Source organism: Macrobrachium nipponense, chromosome 39, assembly GCF_015104395.2.
Source record: "Macrobrachium nipponense isolate FS-2020 chromosome 39, ASM1510439v2, whole genome shotgun sequence".
NCBI classification, from domain to species: Eukaryota; Metazoa; Arthropoda; class Malacostraca; order Decapoda; family Palaemonidae; genus Macrobrachium; species Macrobrachium nipponense.
This window is the reverse complement of record NC_061099.1, coordinates 6,872,120-6,894,715: the sequence shown is the minus strand read 5'-3', so window position 1 is coordinate 6,894,715 and position 22,596 is coordinate 6,872,120. Positions and strand designations below refer to the sequence as shown.

The 22,596-nt window shown below is 37.4% G+C and overlaps 2 protein-coding genes across 2 annotated transcripts in view; one reads left to right on the top strand and one right to left on the bottom strand.

Annotated features, from left to right (window-relative positions):
• The window catches only part of LOC135210085 (low-density lipoprotein receptor-related protein 4-like), a 471,815-nt gene that overhangs the window by 351,319 nt on the left and 97,900 nt on the right, over positions 1-22,596 (bottom strand). The window contains exons 8-10 of the mRNA XM_064242883.1: positions 21,158-21,263; positions 19,992-20,205; positions 18,018-18,135 (exon numbers count right to left, since the gene is read on the bottom strand). Of these exons, the coding sequence (XP_064098953.1) occupies positions 18,018-18,135; positions 19,992-20,205; positions 21,158-21,263 (438 nt within the window). The remainder of the gene's footprint in view (positions 1-18,017; positions 18,136-19,991; positions 20,206-21,157; positions 21,264-22,596) is intronic.
• On the top strand, positions 1,813-17,107 carry LOC135210490 (uncharacterized). Its single transcript, XM_064243375.1, has 6 exons — positions 1,813-1,950; positions 11,687-11,776; positions 12,128-12,286; positions 13,402-13,484; positions 15,377-15,508; positions 16,128-17,107. The coding sequence occupies exons 2-6, from the start codon at positions 11,689-11,691 to the stop codon at positions 16,176-16,178; spliced, it is 513 nt and encodes a 170-aa protein (XP_064099445.1). The 5' UTR covers positions 1,813-1,950; positions 11,687-11,688; the 3' UTR covers positions 16,179-17,107.

The following is a 22,596-nucleotide window of genomic DNA, read 5'->3' as shown; positions in this document are numbered from 1 at the left end:
AGAATATGCCGCAATTCAACGGCTCAAGGCTAAAGAACATCCTGTTGATCGCGGTTAATAAATATGGTCCGGTATCGTGGCATCCGTTTTTTTTAGTGATCGGTATTGACACAATGGATTTGGGATTTATTTGGAATTTATTCCAAGTCTCAATGATAATTTTCTTTAAATCATCAAAAAAATATCGTAATGTCTCATACCATCTGCTCCATTTAGTCTATTTTTATTCCCCTCCATTCCTGAGAAAAAAAAAAAACACAAGGCAATCTATACTGTAAGGCTAAAAATAACTTTCCTTAGGAACACAATTTTCTATAAAAATAGCTTTTTTTCAATCTTCAGTTCTCCTTCAGTTAACAAGACAGGAAGCTAACATCAACGAAATGTTTGTTAGTTTGTATGGTTTTTACGTTGTATGGAACCAGTGGTTATTCAGCAACGGGACCAACGGCTTTACGTGATTTCCGAACCACGTCGAGAGTGAACTTCTATCACCAGAAATACACATCTCTCACCCCTTAAGAGAATGCCCGAGAATCTAACTCGCGGCCACCGAGGTGGCACGCCAACACCATACCGTCCACGCCACTGGGTTGGGGCGCTTAAAACAATTATAAATACCAGCTCAACATACATTTAAATGCATACAGAAAGCTGTACACAGGGAGAGACAAAAGTTAAAAATGCTGTAATCGTATTTGTGACTCGAACCTTGAACAGCAGGGAAACAGGGCACTGGCACCCTCTGCCAAAAATACTTGCCGAAAATTGAAGGTGCAGAACCTTCAAGAGGGAAAGGGAGTAAATATATATATATATATATATATATATAGTATATTATATATATATATATATATACTTCGTAAAACAAAGACACAGAACTACCTGTCAGTTCCACCGCAATAAGTTCATTTACCAGTGTTCTGGTATGAGATCATAGCGATAGAGAGAGAGAGAGAGAGAGAGAGGAGAGAGAGAGAGAGAGAGAGAGAATATATATATATATATATATATATATATATAATATATATATATATATATATACGTATATATATGATATATTTATATACGTATATATATTTATATATATATATATATTATATATATATATATATATATATATATATATAGATATATATATATTATATTAATATCTATATATATATATTATTATATATATATTATATATATATAATATATCTATATCTTATATATATATATATATAATATATATATATATATATATTATATTATTATTATATATATATATATATATATATAGTCATAAAATTAAAATGCTGAATATTCTCATTTTAAAAAGAAAATGAAAGGTTAGGAAACAGAATCTATGAGCTGCAGGACAGAGGGTGAAGGAAATACGGACATATGGGACGGAATAAGTAAAAAGAAAGGAACATTGTAAGAAAGAGGGAGACAAGCTACAATGAAGATGGTTAACTGGCAGGACCTCAAAGTTAGGCGTTAACCAATTGACTTTACACATTATTATTACTATTATTATTATGGTTCCAACCAGACCAATGAACTGACTATCAGCTCTTATAGGGCTGGCCTGACCTTACACAAAAGTAAAACTGCGCAGCCCTTAGCGATTACATGTGGACACACTGTACCTGGATTGGGTGAGAAACGAGTGCACGAGTGACTGGAAACGCGTGGCATCCCCCAAGGGGGTTACAGTTTCCCCTCTCTCTCCCATGCAAGGCCGGGGTGGGGGCGGTTGGGGGTTAGTGCGCGTAGAGTACTATGTATTTCTCTTGAATGGATTCCCCCGAGTCATTCATTGGGGAACCTCTGTGCCTTACGCTTCTACCGTCGCTGGGAATATTCTTCTTTTGGGTCAAAGGATTCGCTACTTTCCCCCCAAAAGGTTACTGTACTGAGAGTTTTATATCAAGTGCTCGTGATACAAAAGTTGAAAAGCTGAAGGTAAGACTTGATCATTTCTTAGATGAAACTTGAGGGTCTTGGTTTTGGATGGATTGAGGAAAGGTTTGTGAAATTCTTGAATGAAATTTTAGTGCTTATTCTAGTAAGGTTTAAGATAAGGTCTGTGAAATTCTTATGGACTTCTTGAATGATACCCGAGTGCTTGTTCTTGGAGGGCTTAAGGTGAGGCATACGGACTTCTTAACCTTAACATGAGTGCTTGGTTTTGGACTTCTTGGCTGAAACCTGAGCGCTTGTGTTTGGAAGGCTTAAGGTAAGGCTTGTGAATTTGTTGACTGAAACCTGGATGCTTGTTTTTGGAAGACTTCAGGTGAGGCTGCTGGACTTCTAGACTGAAACCTGATTACTTGTTTCTGGAGGTTTTAAGGTAAGCCTTATGAACTCCTTAAATGACATATCAGAGCTTGTTTTTGGATGGCTTAAGCTAAAGCTAGTGGACTTCTTCAACGAAACTTTACTGCTTATTTTCGGAAGGCTTAATTAAGGCAAGGCTTCGTGACTTCTCGACTGAAACTTGTGTTTGGTTTTTGGAAGGCTTAAGGCAAGGCTTGTGGACTTCTTCAATGAAGCTTGAGTGCTTTCAGCTGCTTGCTCTTGCAGTCTGCGATTGAATGACTGCAAGCTTGAGGTGTCTTCTAAATCCCTATAATAAAGTGGTAATGAAATCTCACTTTGTCTGTGTTGGTATTCTTACTGGATATGACACAATTTAATATCATCAAGGAAAGAGAGAGAGAGAGAGACGAGAGAGAGAGAGAGAGAGAGAGAGAGAGACCCACACTTCATATAAAAAAAAATCTAATTCATCACTGAAATAATATAAAGACCCATAAAACTCCCAGCTGTGATTCGGTCATAAGTGTAACTCGCTGCGCGACAAACGCACCCCCACCCCCTACCACCCCGGCCCCCCTTCCCCCACAAGGTTATATATAGGAAAAAGACGGATGGAAGCCTTTCGAAATCACGTGACACCATTCGCGGAGAACGGCGCAAGCGTGTCACTGCCGTTCCAACGACGTGGAAAACGCAGGTTGGAAATTTTCCGATCGGCGCCTTCAATACCGATCGTTTCGCGAGGAATGAGCAAGTGTGAGATCGAAGGTCTTGCTAATAAGATACCATAGAATTTAGACCAAAGGCCCAGAGCTGGGAGTTACGAGGTCATTCAACGCCGAAAGGGAAACTGACAGTAAGAAAAGGTAGGTTTACCTTAGTTTAACCAGACCACTGAGCTGATTAAAAAAGCTCTCCTAGGGCTGGCCCGAAGGATTAGATGTTTATTTACGTGGCTAGGTGCCAATTGGCAACAGCGTAAATCTCCTTCAACTTATCTTTTTTTATCTCTCTCTCCTTATCACACTTATCCTTTGTCCCCTTTCCAATAATAATAAGTTACACTGGAAGGAGAAAGGGGAGAATACGTACATAAAACATTCCCAAATCGGCTCCTTACTTTGTCACAGTTATGGCTAATATTTAATAACTTGTTAGGTAATAACTATTCTTTATGTCCCATTACAATACTTGATAAAGAGAGAGAGAGAGAGAGAGAGAGAGAGAGAGAGAGAGAGAGAGCAAGGTTCGTATCTGTAGGTCTGTTTGCTTAAGAGAGAGAGTCAAGTTCTCGTCCACATGTCAGCTTGAGAGAGAGAGAGAGAGAGAGAGAGAGAGAGAGAGAGAGAGAGAGGTTCGTGTCTGTAGGTCTGTTTGCTTGAGGGAGAGAGAGGGAGAGAAGGTCCAAAGTTCTCGTCCGCTAATCTGCTTGAGAGCGAGAGAGAGAGAGAGAGAGAGAGAGAGAGAGAGAGAGAGAGAGAGAGAGAGAGAGCCAAGGTTCGTATCTGTACGTAAGTATGTCTGTTCGCTTGTGTTGAGATACACGCAAGAGGCACCCTTCATGCTTTGCAAAGAAGTGCTGAATCACTTAGGGTGTAGTACCATACGACAGTGTCTGATTCCACTTATTCTTTAATCAAAGAAGAATTCTCTATTTTTCGTTAATTATTTGTTGGGGCTGTATGTGAATTAACGAATTTGGCAATTATTCAGTACTCATAACTGTATACGCCAATTACAGGATTTGTTATTGATTTTATGGGATTACCTTCTCCCATGGGACAACGGGCTAAATATAGAATTATATATGAAATGCATTAATAATAATAATAATAATAAAATGCATATACTTATATAATAATAATAATAATAATAATAATAATAATAATAATAATAATAATAATAATAATAATAATAATAATAATAATAATTAACAAAAAATGCATAAGTTATAGTTCCAATAGATACTACGATACTGTAATGATATTAAACTTTGCAACATTTTTCAGCAATAGTTGAAAAGTATTGTACTTGAAGGAGTGAAAAGTCCATAGTTTCTCACCAGACATTTACCTACAACCGTTGCAAGAGATTTTTAAGAAAAAAAAAAAAATTATTACCTTTGCTCAGAATTTTTTATGAAGCATGAAGGCTCCTAACATAAACCTTCACTTCGCCAAGGCTATTTAGGTCGTTTTAAAACAAATATTATCAAAACATTCTTAAAATGGGTCTGAAAACCTTGAGCACCTGCACGCAAAACGAAGAAAACCTCTCTCTCTCTCTCTCTCTCTCTCTCTCTCTCTCTCTCTCTCTCTCTCTCTCTCTCTCTCTCTCAAAAGTTGACATTTCAATGTCAGAGTACCACTGGAAAAAAAAGTTAACCAAATTATTCACTAATAAAATTTATCGTGATCTTAGAAATTCAATGGACAATTTTCTTCATTAAAATTAAAAGAAATCTGCGCATGAACATTTGGCTAATGTATTGCTGATAATTTTAATAATAACTTAAAAATGCAAATTCAAAATGTCCTAGGTGTACGTCATGCTACCACAGAAAGCATTTCAATGTCAGAGCACCACTGAAAAAACGTTAACCAAATCATTCACTAATAAAATTTATCGTAATGTTAAAAATTCAATTAACAATTTTTTCCATTATATTTAGAAGAAATCTGCGCATGAACATTTGGCTAATATATTGCTGATAATTCTACTAAAAACTGAAAAATGCAAATTCAAAATGTCTTATGTGCACGTAATAATACCACAGATAGCATTTCAATGTAAATTTTATAATAGTAGTTGACCTTTTATCTTATAACATTGCTGCAAGTTAAGTACAGGAAGTACGGAAACCTAGCGTAAATGTGATACACCACGACGATAAGCAGGCCACATCATACATACTTGATTTGCAAGATAATTCGAGAGACTCTCACCAGATTTTGCCATTTTGTCTAAAAAATCAATGCCTGATTAATTCAAGTTAAGACAGCAATGACTGCAACCAACTGAAGGGGTTGAGGACTGTCCTACCCCAGAGTTAAATATAACTGAAGACAATATTATTAGTAACGGATCTGATTTATAAAACAACATAAAAAGATACAACTTTAAATGCCTGGTGAAGACAACATTATTAGTAACGGATCTGATTTTTATAACAACATAAAAAGATACAACTTACATGCCTGGTGAAGACAATATTATTAGTAACGGATCTGATTTTTACAACAACATAAAAAGATACATCTTTACATGCCTGGTACGGGAAACATCAGGCATAAATCAAAACTTCCGTGTCAGACCACAAAACAAATCTAAGGCAAGCACAAGGTGCTTTTAAGAAATCAGACTCCAATAACAAAGACCTTCCAAAGTGGAAACGCGAAGGACAATGACAAACTAAAGCTTAAAAACTGACAGCATGCGAGGAAAGCGTTGAAGCTGATAACACGCATCAGAATTTTAAAAATCGAAAATATTTACAAAATATTTTCAAGTACCGTACGTTAGATTTGAAAAGAATGAGGGGGAGAAACTATAATGGAAGTAATGTATTTCAGTCCTGACGATATACTGATTATAATATTAACGCTAAAGGCCAAGTGCTGGGATCTATGAGGCCATTCAGCGTTGACAGGAAAGCTAAGAGCACATGTTTGAAAGATGAATTCAACTGAAATGAATTGAATATAGTATTAAGGCCAATCGCCGAGCAATGTGACCTATGAGGTCATTCAGCGCTGAAACGGAAATTGAGAGTAAAAGGTTTGAAAGGTGTAACAGGAGGAAAACCTCAAAGTAGCTTTTTGCACTATAAATCAATCATTAGAAGGTGGAAAGTCATATGGAAGAAAGAGAATATGAACGGAGGTACAATAAAATTAATGACAAGAGTGCAGCTAGGGGCCGAAGGCACGCTGCAGAGAACCTTAAGCAATGCCTACAGTGCGCCGAGTGAGGTGAACCGATGGCACCACCCCATTACAGGGGTCTTGAAGATATATTGGAAATTTCCTTCACTGCCAAAAATACGTTTCTTCAACTCAACATAAAACAGGTCGAAAAAACGTACGAATCTTTGCTATTACCGAAAACACCATTCCAAAATGATCACACAGCGTATGCGTCTATTCTTCAGAATCATAAACACAAGAAAAAATGAGAAAGTGATCTCGTGAATGATTGCCGAATGCCTCAGAGAAAACATAACCTTCAAACCCGCCTTCCCTTTGATACTAATCTTGCAATTGACATCATTAACCGGTGAATTCACAAAGGAAGACATATTATCTTTTTCCCATCGTGTAACTGTGCGCAAAGCTGATGCGTAGAAGGAACCACTGGTCCGTCTATAAGTATTCGGAATGAAGACGCCTTGATTACAGAGCTTCGAGACGTTACGTCACGTCCCACAAAGAGTCGGGACTTATTGTCTCACCCCTCAATTATAAGGAGGTCAATGATTTTGAAAGGTTTCGGCATCGTGCCCTGGAAATCTACCAGTTGAGAGAGCATCCAATAATATGCGTTATATGATATGCATAAAATTAAAGCTTCGTAAATTAAAAAAAAAAAAATAACTGTTTTGGAGGCTTCAGCATCGTACCCTGGTAACCTACCAGTTAAAAGAGCATCCACTTATATGTGTAGTATGATAAGCATAGGAAACTGCAACCTTATAAATGAACAAAATACAATCTGCAACAGTATTTATTCTTTGCAACTGAAAATCAACTACTTGCCATTGTTGCCTGTAAATTTAGACAACTGTTTACTATGCGTATCATGACACGAAATCGGACGCACCGTTTGACTGGGAGATGACCAACGTACAATAAGAAAACTTTCAGATACAATAAAATAATTGGTGACATATTCACCAACGTCATCACATGTGCATATGGGTCTGATCAATACTTCCTCTCCTCCTATGCTTCACTTTCGACGTCTGTTCCACTCGCAAACATCAATGGCGTCTCCCTCCCCCGTCCCCAACCCAGAGAAGCCCTATTCAGTGTCAAAAAATCTGTATCCGAACCCGAGATATTCGAATTCATTTCCGAGCTGAGTATGAAATTGCTAAAGCAATGTAGAGCAAAAAAGTTGACTTTCACTTTCCAAAAATACAATTAAAAATGTAACGTCCTGTTTGTATGATGTTTTTACGTTACATAGAACCAGCGGTTATTCAGCAACGGGACCAACGGCTTTACGTGACTTCCGAACCACGTCGAGAGGGAACTTCTATCACCAGAAATACACATCTCTAGCCCCTCAATGGATTGCCCAATAATCGAACTCCGGGCCAACGAGGTAGCTGGCCAAGACCATACCGATCACGCCACTAAGGCGTTCTAACATCCTGAATGTAAACGGAATATTACTTTCATCAAAAATACAATCCTAAAATGAGCTGTAATTCCAAAAATATCATCCCAAAAGTGAAGGGCAGCACGAAAGAATAATAAACTACCACATTTCCTAAAGAAAAACCGCAGAAAATACTCCCCAAACATTAACGTACTCCCGATTACGCATAACCTCCAAATTAGTTCGCCCTTCGTCTGATCGAGCTCCAAGTACAGCATAGCATTACGCAATACATTTCAAAACTGACCTTTCTTCCTTTTTATGTTCTCTTCATGCTTAGAAGTGGTCATTATGCCGGGTGCGTACACTCGACCGCATCCAGGAAGGTCGGCAGTATCATGAACTCCTTGGCCAGTCACCGACAAACGCGAAGCAAGCACGTAACTATGGCATTTATTTCCCTTGTAACTAGGGTCTGTTTTGCATTCACATATTTTCAAGTTATATGAATCAGTATCCGACAAACGCGAAATAAGCACGTTCTATTGTAGATTCACATCAGCCGTGCATTTGATGTCTAGGCCAGTCCCTTACGACGCTCCTGATTGGCTGTTGATAAGCCAATCACAGGGCTGGAAATTCTCAGTGTCTCTCGAGAGTTCACATAGGCAAGTTGTGTGTTCCACCTCTCCTCAGGGATACTTTTGAAATACGTATCTCTAAAGAGAGGTGGAACATAGATCCACCCTATGTGAACTCTCGAGAAAGACTGAGAGTGTCCATGTGATTGGCTTATCAACAGCCAATCAGGAGCGTTGTAAGGGACTGGCCTAGACATCAAATGCACGGTTGATGTGAAGTTACTATAGCTCTGGCATTTATTTCTTGAAACTAGGACCTAATTTACAGATAACATAGAATACAGAATTTAGGCCAAAGGCCAAAGGCCAAGGCCTGGCACCTATTAGGTCATTCAGCGCTGAAAGGGAAATTAACAGCTAGAAGGTCTGAAAGAGAATATGAATAGAGGTACAATAAAAGGAATGAAAGGGACCGCAGCTATGGGCCGAAGGGACGCTGCAAAGACCCTTAAGTAATGCCTACAGTGCACCAATGAGGTGCACTGACGTCACTATCCCCCTACGGAATAGGATCTGCATTGCATACACGAAATGTTATCAAAGTTATAAATATCTGATTGACAAGAAGGTGCACTTGTAATTCATTCAGTTGTTCCTTGCAAATATTTCCTTTAAACACGGCTTTCTCACGCTTTCCCTCCCACAGACGGGGAATATCAGCTTCGATGAAGATATTAACTCGCCCTTAAATTCAGATTTTCTATCCCAAAGGTAACTTGGAGTTTTGTATTTAACGTATATTTCAACCCTAATAATATATCACGGAATGATCTATCATATAAACAACAAACCCACCCACCTGTCTTATGACGTCTTTAATCTCCTTGACATGACAACCTTCATTGAATGACATAAGCGAAAGCTAAAGTCACGTAGCCTAGAGGGGTCACTAGACGGACATGGTCCAGTTCTTTCGTAAATTGTATATTGACCACGAGTCCCCTATTTTCTCTCCTTGGAACATTTGCTATGCAAAATAAATCCGCAAATCTTTTCACGCGCGACGAAGAAAGATTACTCTAGGAGATATAATGCAGCAACAAAGCATTGGTAAAATGGAGGTAATGGAATGAAATGGGATATAGAGTTTAGGCCAAAGGCCATACACTGGAACCTATGAGGTCATTCAGAGCTGGAAAGTAAATTGAGAGCAGGCATGTTTAAAAGGTGTAACAGAAGAACCTCGCAGTTGCACTATGAAATAATTGTAAGAAGAGGGTGGAGAGCAAGATGGAAGAAAGATAATATGAATCAAGGTACAGTAAAATGAACGAAATGAGTTGCAGCTAGGGCCCAAAGGGACGCTGCAAAGATCCTTCAGTAATGCCTATAGTACACCCAGTGAGGTGCACTGATGGCACTACCACACTACGGTGGGGTGGGAAAGGAGGTAATGGAAATAATGCTCAACAAAAACTCAAGCATTTTGTGAGGTGTGTAATATGAAATCCAGCAAAATCTTGTTCTGAAGGATACCCGCCTCATGACAAAAGTACAAGTAAGAGAGAGGAAACACATTAAAGTGTTTCTCAAAGAAATTATAAAGGGCTTTCCCTAATCCAAAAACAAAAGGTATAAGACCTTCAAGAACCTTTCAAACAAAGAAATTTCAAACGAAAGACCTTGTTGTCATCACTGTGATAATCATGCTTAAAAATAAGAAAAGTATGTGGATGGCTAAGTCAACCTCAACCTAATCGTCCAAAACAAGTGGGAAATATCTCGATAAGCAAAAATATGATTTATGAATCTGACTGGTCAATTGTAACAATGACACGATGTAAAACCGTAAGGTCAGTATTGACAACCGTGGCCTCACGCTTAAAGTGCCGAGGTCCGTGAGTGCGTAATGTAGTTTGCCATTGACCAAATTACTGTCTATTTTTTCCATAACGCAAGAGGGAATGTACTAAGACACGCCTCATAAACCCTCTCCTGTAATCATAGATAACGACGAAAGGCGAAACGTCGTGGCATTCGTCAGACTGTGGATTATGGTAAAAGCTCAGTTTTTCACATAGTTTTTCAAAGGATCCGACCTTTCTTTCCTTCTTGCGTTTTTAAATGTTCAGCTGAACACCCTCATGAACGGAGCCAACAGACTACTACAAATTAAGTATATCCTAGTTTAGCCAGACCACTGAACTGATGAACAGCTCTCCTGGGGCTGGCCCGAAGGATTAATTATTTTTACGTGGCTAGGAACTAATTGGTTATCTAGTAACGGGACCTACAGCTTACTGTGGGATCTGAACCACATTATATCGAGAAATGAATTTCTATCACCAGAAATAAATTCCTTTGATTCCGCGTTGGCCGAGTCGAGAATCGAACTCCGGACCACCGGACTGGTAGGCGAGCGCGAAATCCACTCGTCCATCGAGGAACTAAAGACTACTATAAACCCGAGAGTGCTCCGAAGGGAAATAAAAAAACTGCAAAATGAGACAAATACATAAATACTTATGAGGGGACAGAAAACAAAACCAAGAGAGTAGGAATGTCTTTGCTTCTTTGACTTGAATTGAAATTATTTGAATTGAATATAGAATTTAGCCCAAAGGCCAAGCATTGAGACCTATAAGGTCATTCGGTGCTGAGTTATCGCTTTGACTTTTTGGAAATCGGATGATTCCACAACACACTAGGCAAACTATATTCCACATTTTAGTTGTAGCTTAAATATGACATTATCTCCGTCATATCAAGCGCAACCTACATGACTGTGTTATATTTCTAGGTATGTGAATGGTAGGTATAACACAGACTTAAGTTAACAAGAAAAGACGAGCATAACACAGATTCACCTCGCAGTATGTACTTGGAAGAGGTAACCATCATGAAGGAGTAATACGTACAACTTATATAAAGACATGGAAACTAAGTACCGCAGGAGACTTCGTTAGGTGAATAAGAACAGGTCAGTATGGGTCTTTTAGAGTCCACTGATGTTCTCCAAAGGTTTTAGACGGAGGTTCAAATTTCACATTTCGAGAAATTATCATTATTATTATAATTACTCCAGTACACGAAACCTATGGAACAAGCACACCAAAGGGGCCATTGACTGGAAATTCAAGCTTCCAAAGAATGTTGGTTTCAACCTCCCACTGCAAACCCAGCAGAGCAACAGTAACTGATCGTGGTATAGAGCAAGTGATTTTTCGTCGGCCTTGGGGAGGCGCAAACCTGCAGCGTCTGAGTAGCATTCCACGACATTAACCACCATACAAGCAACATTATTCCCAGCTCCTTCATTTGACTCTCTCAGAAAGCCATGCCTTAAAAATACAGAGAAAATTATTCCTTCCTCCTTCATTCACCTTTCTCTCGGCATACCTTGCCTTAAAACTACAGAGATAAGACAATGAATGTTTTCTTGAAGATAAAAATAAAAAATTTCTTCTCTTTTTCAGAGATGAGGCGGATTACGAATATTCTGCGCCTCTCGCTGCTGGTCTTAATCTCACTTTTAGCAGTAGACGGTTGGATTAACCAACTTAATTGTAAGTAGTATTGGGCATTTGAAAGTTCAATATGTTTTGCTGTTCAGTGTGATTCGCGTTTAGTTGGTGATGTATTCAAACATATCAAGCATACATGCCTTGAAGTTGGTATATTTTTCTAGATTTAAACACACCATTAAAAAATACAAGCATCTACAGAAATCAACCAATCAAGAATGAACATCTCTGCAAAATATATCAAATCTATGATGTATAGCATTTGAAGAAATAATATCAGAACTAACATAAACTTCAAAGCCTCCTTGGTAATATTTACTGATACAGTAACTTACAGACAACGAATAACTAAATACTATATAACGGCAAACACGAACGCCTCTCTCATCGCAGTGACCTTATGCCGGCGGGACATCCGGTGCTACAGAAAAGCTCTCATCTGCGAACGGCGCCTCAGATTTCTTGAGCTGGAGGTCTTCATGCTGAGGGCCCTCAACGAATGTCAAACGGCAACTCAGGGAGGAATCGGGCCCTTCAAAGCAGCCACAATAAGTACGGTTAAGTTCTCCGAATTTCGTCTTGATCTGACTCTAATCATAGTTATTATCATCACGACCTAACGGACATCAACTTGGTGGACTTCTGTCCTAACCAGCTACCCTCTTAATCATCCTTGATTTACTCTGGTAATACAATTTGTATCACCTCGACCTAACGTACCCCAACTTAGTGGACTTTTGTAATTACCATCTACCTTATTAACCATTCTTGATGTACTCTAATAATACAGTTAGTGACATCTCGACTTCATGGACCCAGTAGACTTCTGTACTGACCAGCTACCCTATCAGTCATCCTTGCTTTACTCAGATAATACACGTTGGTAACACCTCCATTTAATGAACCTCAACTTAGTGGACTTCTGTCCTGACCAGCTACCCTATTAACCATGGTTGATTTACTCTGGTAATGCAGTTAATGACACCTCGACATGACAGACCTGAACTTTGCAAACTTCTGTACTTACCATCTACTCTATTAATCATCCTCAATTTATTCTGAGAAGACAGTTAGTAACACCTCAACTTAACAGACCTCACCTAAGCAGACTTCTGTACTGACCAGCTAACACCTCCACTTAATGGACCTCAACTTAGTGAACTTCTGCACTGACCACCTGCCCTATCAATCATCCTTAATTTACTCTGATAATACAATTAGTGTCACCTCGACTTAACAGATCTCAGCTAAGCGGACTACTGTACTGACCATCTACCCTGTTAATTATTATATTTCACTATGTTAGCTTTAGACGTGATTCCAGGCTACAATCTGAGCCTAGAGTCTTTATTACTTAAGTCCAGTTACTTACTGGAAAGGCCAAACCCTAAAGTATTTATAAAGTTGAGGTGGTACTTTTACAAGTAGCCATATATATAATAATATGCTTTTCAATTTATTTTTTTCGTTAGACAAATTGACGTTGTTACCAGATTAATAAGAGATAAAGTAATAATATAATTTTATGAACTAATCGCTCAAAGTAAGTTCACGCCCTGTTATCAGATGAGCAATAGAAATTGTAATCATAAAACTGTTTCAATTTTATAAACCAAACACCCATAAAAGACGTTTTTAAAACTAATCTTTTTCTCTCTTTTTTGCAGCCGATCTTGAAAATGTTTTAGCGACAGCAGGTGACGACAGAGTGAGAGATGTTGCTAGATGCATGTTCACTCAGCTTGGACTGGTGAGTTGGCCTTCACAATTATCATTATTATTAACAGATTGAATTTCAAGTCAATGGACCCTGACCCTGTGGGCTTGCTTAATATGAATAGGGTTCATCTTCTGAATAATAATAATAATAATAATAATAATAATAATAATAATAATAATAATAATAATAATAATAAAGAGAAAGATAAAAAATTGGTAAGTATCAAGACCTGAAAATAGAAAGAAGAAGAATACGGGATATGCCAGTAGAAGTTGTACCCATAATCACAGGACAACACTATGCACGGTCCCAAGATCCCTAAAAAGGAACCTGGAAAAACTAGATGCTGAATTAGTTCCAGGACTCATTCAAAAGAGTGTGCTACTAGAAACAGCGTACAAAGTATGAAAAGTGATGGACTCCTAAGGAGGCGGGATGCAACCCGGAACCCCACACTATAAAGCCACCCAGTGAATAGGATGACGGTGATAAAAAAAAAATAATACTAACAACAGTGGTATTCAATGTGGGTCTCTTCCTGCCAAAAGTTGAACTCTTTGACAAATATCAGTTTGTTGCCCAAAGGGGAAATGTTTGCTTCCAGAGACTACGTCCTTTGAAGGCCAAAATCGTTGACATTTAATAAGTTCAATAGAGTCAAGAATGAACGCAACAACTATTAATCTTGAGCTCCACAGAGAACGACCTATTGAAGCACACCAGAAAATTAGATCAACAACCATTAAACAACCTACCAGAATACCTCCAAAATTAGAGCAGGTAATTCCATCCCATTTCCATTAAAAAAAAAATAGTCATTTTAAAGAGAACTTGGTTATGTATGTTTGTTTGTTTGGATGGTGTTTTTATGTTGCATGGAACCAGTGGTTATTCAGCAACGGGACCAACGGCTGTACGTGACTTCCGAACCACGTCGAGAGTGAACTTTTATCACCTGAAATACACATCTCTCACTCCTCAATGGAATGGCCGAGAATCGAACCCGAGACCACCGAGGTGAGAAGCAAACACCAAACCAACCACACCACTGAGGCGCTACCTGGGTTATGTAAACCCTATCCTGCCCTCTTTAAATTTAGAAAAAGTTATTATAATATACTGAAGCATTTCATTAGGAGTGCAATGGAAGGTACTGCTGGGCAACTGGTGCATCAGGAATACACTGCTTTAAAAGTAAATTGTAGTTTTTGTCAAAAAGTCAAGCAGAACCCTGTGATTCTCAGATGAATAAAGAAGGCAAGAGTAAAATGGCAACCGAACACATAATCTTGGTGTCAATGGTCTACTGCATTACTGTAGAATCTAAAGATGAACTGGAGGTGATGTACTCCACCAATGGTAAGTGGAAAAAGGTACACTGTGGCCAGATGAGAGCCAAAAACACGAGATAGCTGACAACAACTAAGAGAAACCCCACTAACTTGCGTGTCATGAAGGCTACTTCTATGGCTGTCCAGGGGCTTCCAAAACAATAGTTTTCTTATGTTATAGAAAAAGAAAATGATAGCTAAGCCTACTTAATAAAAGAAACCATTCGTTTTGGACTCAATACAGGCAGCCCTCAGTTAACAGCAGCATCAGTTATCGGCTATCCGGGTTTACGGCACTCATCTAGCAACACTGTTAACTGGGATTTCGGTGCCGATCTCTGGGCAGCAACGCCAATCTCTGGTTAACGGCGCCGATATTCAGTTAGCAGTGCCGTTAAGCAGGTTTTAAGTGCTGTTACTGCCAATTTTCGGTTTGCAGCATCGGTCAGGAACAGAACCCCGCTGTTAACCAAGGGCTGCCTGTACTTATAACATACGTGTCTGTGTGTGTTTGTGTATACACATTCTGAAGTATATGATAACTGAGTATCCTTTGCCCTAGACATTCATATTTCTCCTCATAATTTCCAGTGGAAGAACGGATCTGTGGACCAGGTTGCCTTCTACTACATGCTGAGTTATGCAAACATCAGTTCTGACATGGCATCACAGGAGGCTTTCTTAGACGCTCTGAGTTCCTGTCCGGCTCCAGAACTTGAACAGGTATGGTCTAGATAAGAACTTTGTCACCAACAAAAAAAAGTTCTCAGAGTTCTCCATTCATTACTTGTATCTTTCTCCTATGTGATATGGCCATTAACCATTTTATTGAATTAATCAAATAACATAGCTAGGGAATTAACATGAATATATCAAAATCACTTATGAGGGACTACATTATCAAATAAGCTGAGCTAAATTATTCAACATACAGCATAATACCATATACTGAAAGTCTTAATAAGGATCTCACAATGCATTCTGGGATCATATACTTCCCTACAGCTTCATTACAATCTTACACTTTCCTAGTTTAATTATAATAAATTTTCCTAATGTGTGATTAAAGTCTTACACTTTCCTATAGCTGAATTATAACCTCATATCTTCCTAGTTTCGTTAAAATCTTACACTTTACTACAGTTTAATTACAAGCCTACACTTTTCTACAGTTTGGTTATAATCTTACACTTCCCTACAGTTAAATTACAGTCTTACACTGCCCTATAATTGAATTACAGTCTTACACTGCCCTACAGTGGAACTACAGTCTTACACTTCCATAAATTTTAATTAAAAGCTTACACTTTCCTACGCAATAATTAGAATCTTATCTTGACAGATGCCTAATTTCCTCGGCTGCGTTGTTCAAGCTTGTGTTCAGTCAACTTAGATCAAGAAAAAACAAGAACAGATTTTCCAAGCTTTGTCTTCAATCAACTCACACTACGTAAAAACAATATGAAATTCGTGTGTTTCTCATGTAAACTTTAAGGTACTCAAAATATTATAACCTGTTACTGTAACATATAACTGACTGTTAAGTACATGTTATTGTAACATACAACCAGTAGTTGTAATTTAAGCTAAGACCCAACCAATTACTGTGGATAATAGTTAACAACATGTTATTGTAACATATACCAAAGTTGTAAGTTAAGCTATGGCACAGCAATTACTGTGGATAACAGTTAAAATCTAACAAAATGTTATTGCAACATATTATAAGTTGTAATCTAAGCTAAGACACAAACAGTTATATGCTGTGGACAACAGTTAACAACCAGTTATTGTAACTTATAACACGCAATTTAAGCCAAGAAACAATTATTGAGGGTAACAGTTAACATTACCAACATGTTATTGTCACATATAACAAAGTTATAATTTACGCCAAGACAAACAATTACCATGGATATTAGTTAACAATATGTTATTGTAGCATATAACAAAGTTGTAATTTAAGCTAAGACACAAACGATTACCTCTGGTTAACAGTTAACAGGTTAACACTCGTGTCCAAACAAAGAACTGTGAACTCGACTAAATGAACACTTCTGCAAATACAGTATACTGTAAGTATACTGAATACAACATTTTTTTTTTTTGCAGATATCCAGTAAATATACTAAATCACAAAGTATGGTCTTTGTCTTCCTGAAGATGGTGATAATGTTAAACGTAACACTATTACTTAATTACCAATGCTACATACTATCTTCACCTAAACCATTTCTTCATGTTCTTTATACGTATGAATTTTTGTAAGTCTTCCTTAATACTGTAAATTAATCGTAACTTAAATAAAAAAAAATTGCTCAAGTTTATTTACTATCCTAATTCTATTACGAACCTAAAGTGTCTGTGCATATAGCATGTTTATCAATTCCAAAACTGAAGCGGTCAGGTTATGTTGCCTTTTCAGCTATGATCATGGCCTCCTGTTCATATTATGTTGCCTTTTCGGCCATGATCATGTCCGTCTGTTTATATCATGTTGTCTTTTCAGCCATGATCACGTCCTCCTGTTTATATTATGCTGCCTTTTCAGCCATGATCATATCCTTCTGTCAGCCATGATCATACCCTTCTGTTTATAAGTTAAATTTGCTGATACTATAACGCAGGTAAGGGTATTAGTTATTCTATAATCTAGTGTATTTATTTACTGGTTCATGAGAATCACTGTAAGTGAAGATAAAGGTAATTACACAGAACAAGTCTCCAAGGTCTTTGTAGTTTGTCTGGGATTCAAGTGACTTCTTTTTATCCAAAGATATATTGGGTGACCAGTTTCCACACATTTCTAGTTGTTTGTTGTTTGTAAGTTGCGTTCATGGAGTTGAATATTGTATTCTTACGAGCAACCTACCACTAACTTTAAAGTTCATTCCATATGACTGTGAACTGACAAGCAACCTACCACTAACTTTAAAGTTCATTCCATATGACTGTGAACTGACGTCCTACTGACTATAAATTACACTCAATTGACCATCAGGTCGACTCCTTTCGCCTATACAGTAATTTAAACTGTAACAGAAACTTCATAAATACAGTACAAGAAGGAAAAAAGTTCAATAACGTCCAACAGCTTCATGGTAAAAAAACATAAGTACTAGGTTGAAAAAGTTCATTCAAGTCCAACAGCATCATGGTAAAAAAGCATAAGGACTAGGTTAAAAAGTTCATCATGGTAAAAAAGCATAAGGACGAGGGGACAACTACTCACGTGACATTGTCTGCAGCCAGGGTAAATCCTGTATTGCAGAGGCAATTTATTCCAGTTGCCTTGCAGGCGTACGAGCACTCCATATATTCGCATTCTTTCGCTTCACAGCCGAACTCATCTGCAAAGCAAACGTTGAGTTAGAACTCTGGTACATAGAGTTAATCTTCTGTTGAAACACATAGGAGACTAATTTGAAAACAGGTTCTCTCTCTCTCTAACACTAAGTTGTTGAATTCTGTCCTTTCTTTTTTTCCTGATTTCTTAAACTTTCTCTCTTTTAATAAATGGCTACCCATTGCTTCCGAGTTTAGGACCCAGAGTTTGGTTTCCCTCATTGTCATTATCATTGCTGTATTACTTTTCTGAATGAGCTTACGTTCCAATGTAACATGCCACAGGATATAAGATTGTCTGGTGTCTTCAGACAGACTTGATTGCAAACATGTGAAAATGGACAAAAGGAAAAGTAGAAAAAAATGGATGCACTGAATTAATAACAAATAGCATTTATTACGTAATGAGTGGATATATATATACATATAACTGTATATATATATATATATATATATATATATATATATATATACATATACATATACATAAATTAAACATAAACAAAAAAGGAAAGTTATCCTACGTCCGTTGTTAAGCACAAGAACCTTCACCCACGATTGTGTCAAGCCACAGGACATAAGTTATAGAAAGAAGGGTTGTAAAGTCTAGTTATATGAAAACTAAAAAGAAGCCACAAGTAGCAGCATAGAAACTTGAATGAATAAAGACACTTAAAATAGTGAGTACTGAGCGCCCCTCCTTTTCAGATTTTTTCTTAATGTAACTTGATAACATTAATATATTTATTGGCTTGGTCCACTGGCCCTTATGTACACTTTTTGTTATACAATTCATGTAACATCAATAAAAAAAAAGTTTTAAATGCAATGATGTTCTCACTCTTCTTTACACTTACAATATGAACTTCAGAGGATCCAGTGTCATCCTGTGCACTGAACTTAGCAACAGCTTTTGATAAGAATTTGTCTAAATAGTAATTCATAACAAATACAGTAACGCAGCTCTAATTCCACAGAGTAATATCACTACAGACTATTTGTTAAAAAACAGTTTTGAAAGAAATAATGCTATGAGTAAAGTTCTGTTAAGTTAATGCCTCTTTTTCGTAGAGTGTACCCATACAGTGCTGTATTCAATTTGGTAATACTTAAATGGTAAGATTAATAGCTTTTCTCTATCTCATCTAAGGCTTGGAATTCTGTTTGTTTAATAGTTACTCCTTAAACAAATGGTAAGCTTTTGGTCTTGTGCTTAAACACGTCTATTTCTTTATTATTTGTCAATTCACGTCTGATTTTGATCCAGTAATGAAATGGATCATAGTTAACAGTTTTCTGAAGTTTAAAGAATAAAGTGCAATGAGAGTTCCATGAAACCAGGTGATCTGTAACAGGGTCGTTTCCTTAATCTACTGCCATGACACAGTATCAAACATCAGATTCTTGATCCCTGAACTAGGAAACCATTTGGAAGCATTTCCTGTCTAAAAGGGACAAGGAAATAAAACAAAGTCTTTTAATGCAATATAAGCAATAACAGTAATCGTTAAGCTGTGTTTCAGGCTTTTGCTCAAGGCCTATTTCATGACTGCACGACGAATGTGGTCCAACTCTCATGCATTTCTTATTTTCTGTGTGTGAATGAACTTCTTTCACTGTATTGCAACAGTACTACAGAATGGACATTTGCATTAATTGAGCCTGTTTGGTTTTGTATGACAAACATGTTCAATACATGTAAAAATACTTAAACTATCTCTTTATTCATATGTAACCCCACCTGCCAATAAAACGTCGCAAGGTATTACAAGTCTGGTTGGAACAATCGGCAACGGAGCAATTTGGACAGACTTCTCAAAGCTAATTTAACCATGTACACGTGACAACTTATGGAACCTACCATCACCATACAGACAATCATGGTGGCCGTCACATACGTTCCTCCATGGGATACAAGTCATGGTCGAGCACGTGAACTGGTCTGAGGCACATGCCACATGGCAATTCTCCTCGTCTTTCCCATCGGGGCAGTCTGCATCACCGTCGCATTGCCAGTCAGGGGCAATGCAACTCGGTGGGCACGAGACGTAGTTTTCTGGGCACTCGTCAGATTCCTGAAAAGAAAAATTACGTTTAGCTCGTCACGAGACACTTTTCTTCTGCGTTTCGACGTCACAATAAACGTTTTACATTAGAGAGACGAAATAGGATCTATAAATTGAAGATATAATATAATGCTTTTGTGAGGATGGCTGTTCATACAAACGGTTTTTACTTAAGGCAGAAGATCACTAGCAGACAATTATCAATCATTTCTGTCAAAATGAAGGAAGACTCTAACTAAAAAGTTTTCCTATAAAAATGAAGAGTATTAGCAACTACATATACAAAAAGGGCTTTAAATAAACTTCGCAGTCTAAAGTACAAGAACAATTTTAGAAAAACAAAATAACTGCCCTACCTGAAGCTGATACTTTGGTACAACTTTGATGAGTTTCTTACCGAACAATATTAATTCCTTCCTTAAATATCTGGTTCTATAAATTTCCAAATAAAATTACCAAATAAACTATAAATTATAAAATGTTTATATTAAACTGTTAACTAAGTCCTGGGGCACTTTCCTGTCATTCGGTGTTTAAGGCAGTGATCAGAGGGAGTTGGGGTGGTTGAACGACCAGTTAGAAGGAAATGGAATGGAAAGGACTGGAATATAAAGGTTAGGGCAAAGGCCCAGCACTGGGACTGATGAGGTCATTCAGAACTGAATGGGAAATTGAGAGCAGGTAGGTTTGAAAGGTATAACAGGAGGAAAACCTCAAAGCAGTTGCACTATGAAACAATTGTTAGGAGAGGGTGGAGAGTAAGATGGTAGAAAGAGAATATGAACAGAGGTACAGTAAAAGGAATGAAAGTAGTTGCAGCTAGGGCCCGAAGGGACGCTGCAAAGAACCTTAAGTAATGCCTACATTGCACCGAATAAGGTGCACTGACGACTCTACCTCCCTAAGGGGAATGTCGAATATTTCTTTTTGTTTCCTTTTTTTTTTATCCGTGGCTCCTTACCGTCCCAGTCGTGGGCTTCGTACAGTTGGCTTCGTCTTCGCCTTCGTCGCAATCATCGCTGCCATCACACACCCAGCCCGGCTCAATGCAACGCCCGTTGTCACACCTGTGAAAGGGCGTTTTTGTTATAGCAACTGAGAGTATTGAAAAGAAAACTATTCTACATAAACTTCTGTTTGGATCATTTAGGTTCGAGGCGGTTATGGAAATGGATGGAAATTGGAAAATGGGAGCCTTCTGAAGCATTTCATTTTGATATAGTCTTTATTCTAAGTAATATACATCGTGTGCATATCTTCACGAACATAATGTAGTACACGCATTTTATGATGTGAAGAGTGTTACCAGATCCTAGTTAAACAAACAATCCATATATATATAAATATATATATATATATATATATATATATATATACTATATATATATATATATCTATATATATATATATATATATATATATATATATGTGTGTGTGTGTGTATGTATAGCTAAATCACGAAAGTTTGGGACTGATAAATCCATAAATAAAGGTATAAGCTTATGCCTTTATATATATATATATATATATATATATATATATATAATATATATATATATACTATATATACACTATATATGTATATATAATATATAATATTATATATATATATATATATATATTATATATATATATATACACCAAATGTTCATTAATTCGATCTGAATATAATGGCAAGCAATAATAACTTCAGCAGGATAATAAATCCTATTACAGGGAGATTATCCTTCTCAATAACATTTTTGAAGAATCGACTCCTAAACGGTGAAAACAAACCAAAGTCTTACTTAGGATTGAATCATTCACTAGCAACAATAACAGGCTGCTAAAATGCTAAATTTGGAGCGCAGCTCAATACCTACCAAAAAATGTCAGCTAAAAGTGAAATGTCACTTCAAAAGACCAATCTATGAATAGCAGTGCGGGTCTGATATTGTAAATCAATCAGGAGCGCTAAAGTGCTAAATTTGGGTCACCTCAATGCGTACCTAGGAGATTCTGTTAAAAATGAAATGTCAACTTGAGAAGATCAGAGTGTTAATAGCAGTGCATGTGTAGCGTTACCATGGAGCAGACATACATGGCATAGCTTATAGTAGTAGTAGTAATCATAATAATAATAAAATATATGGAGGACGGACACCACACCAGAAGCAGTCCACCTTCAGTTTCCCAGCCAAGAGGATGTCTGGCAGCTCCAGACGAAAGCTCGCTACAATATTAATGATAATATAATAATAACAATAATAATAATACAAGAAGAAGAAGAAGACAAAGAAGACGAAGAAGACGAAGAAGAAGTAGAAGAAGGATTAGTTTTTCCAGATCTCTGAGTCTTGTATAGACTCTTCTCGGGCTGGTTCTAGAAATTAATCCTGAGAGAGAAAACAATTGAAGACT

Bases quoted from the DNA above. Each gene is read 5' to 3' on its own strand.
- LOC135210490 (XM_064243375.1), top strand. From the start codon at position 11,689: ATGAGGCGGATTACGAATATTCTGCGCCTCTCGCTGCTGGTCTTAATC. The intron at 11,777-12,127 runs GTAAGTAGTATT...CTCTCATCGCAG, and splicing joins TTGGATTAACCAACTTAATT to TGACCTTATGCCGGCGGGAC. The intron at 15,509-16,127 runs GTATGGTCTAGA...TTATCTTGACAG, and splicing joins CGGCTCCAGAACTTGAACAG to ATGCCTAATTTCCTCGGCTG.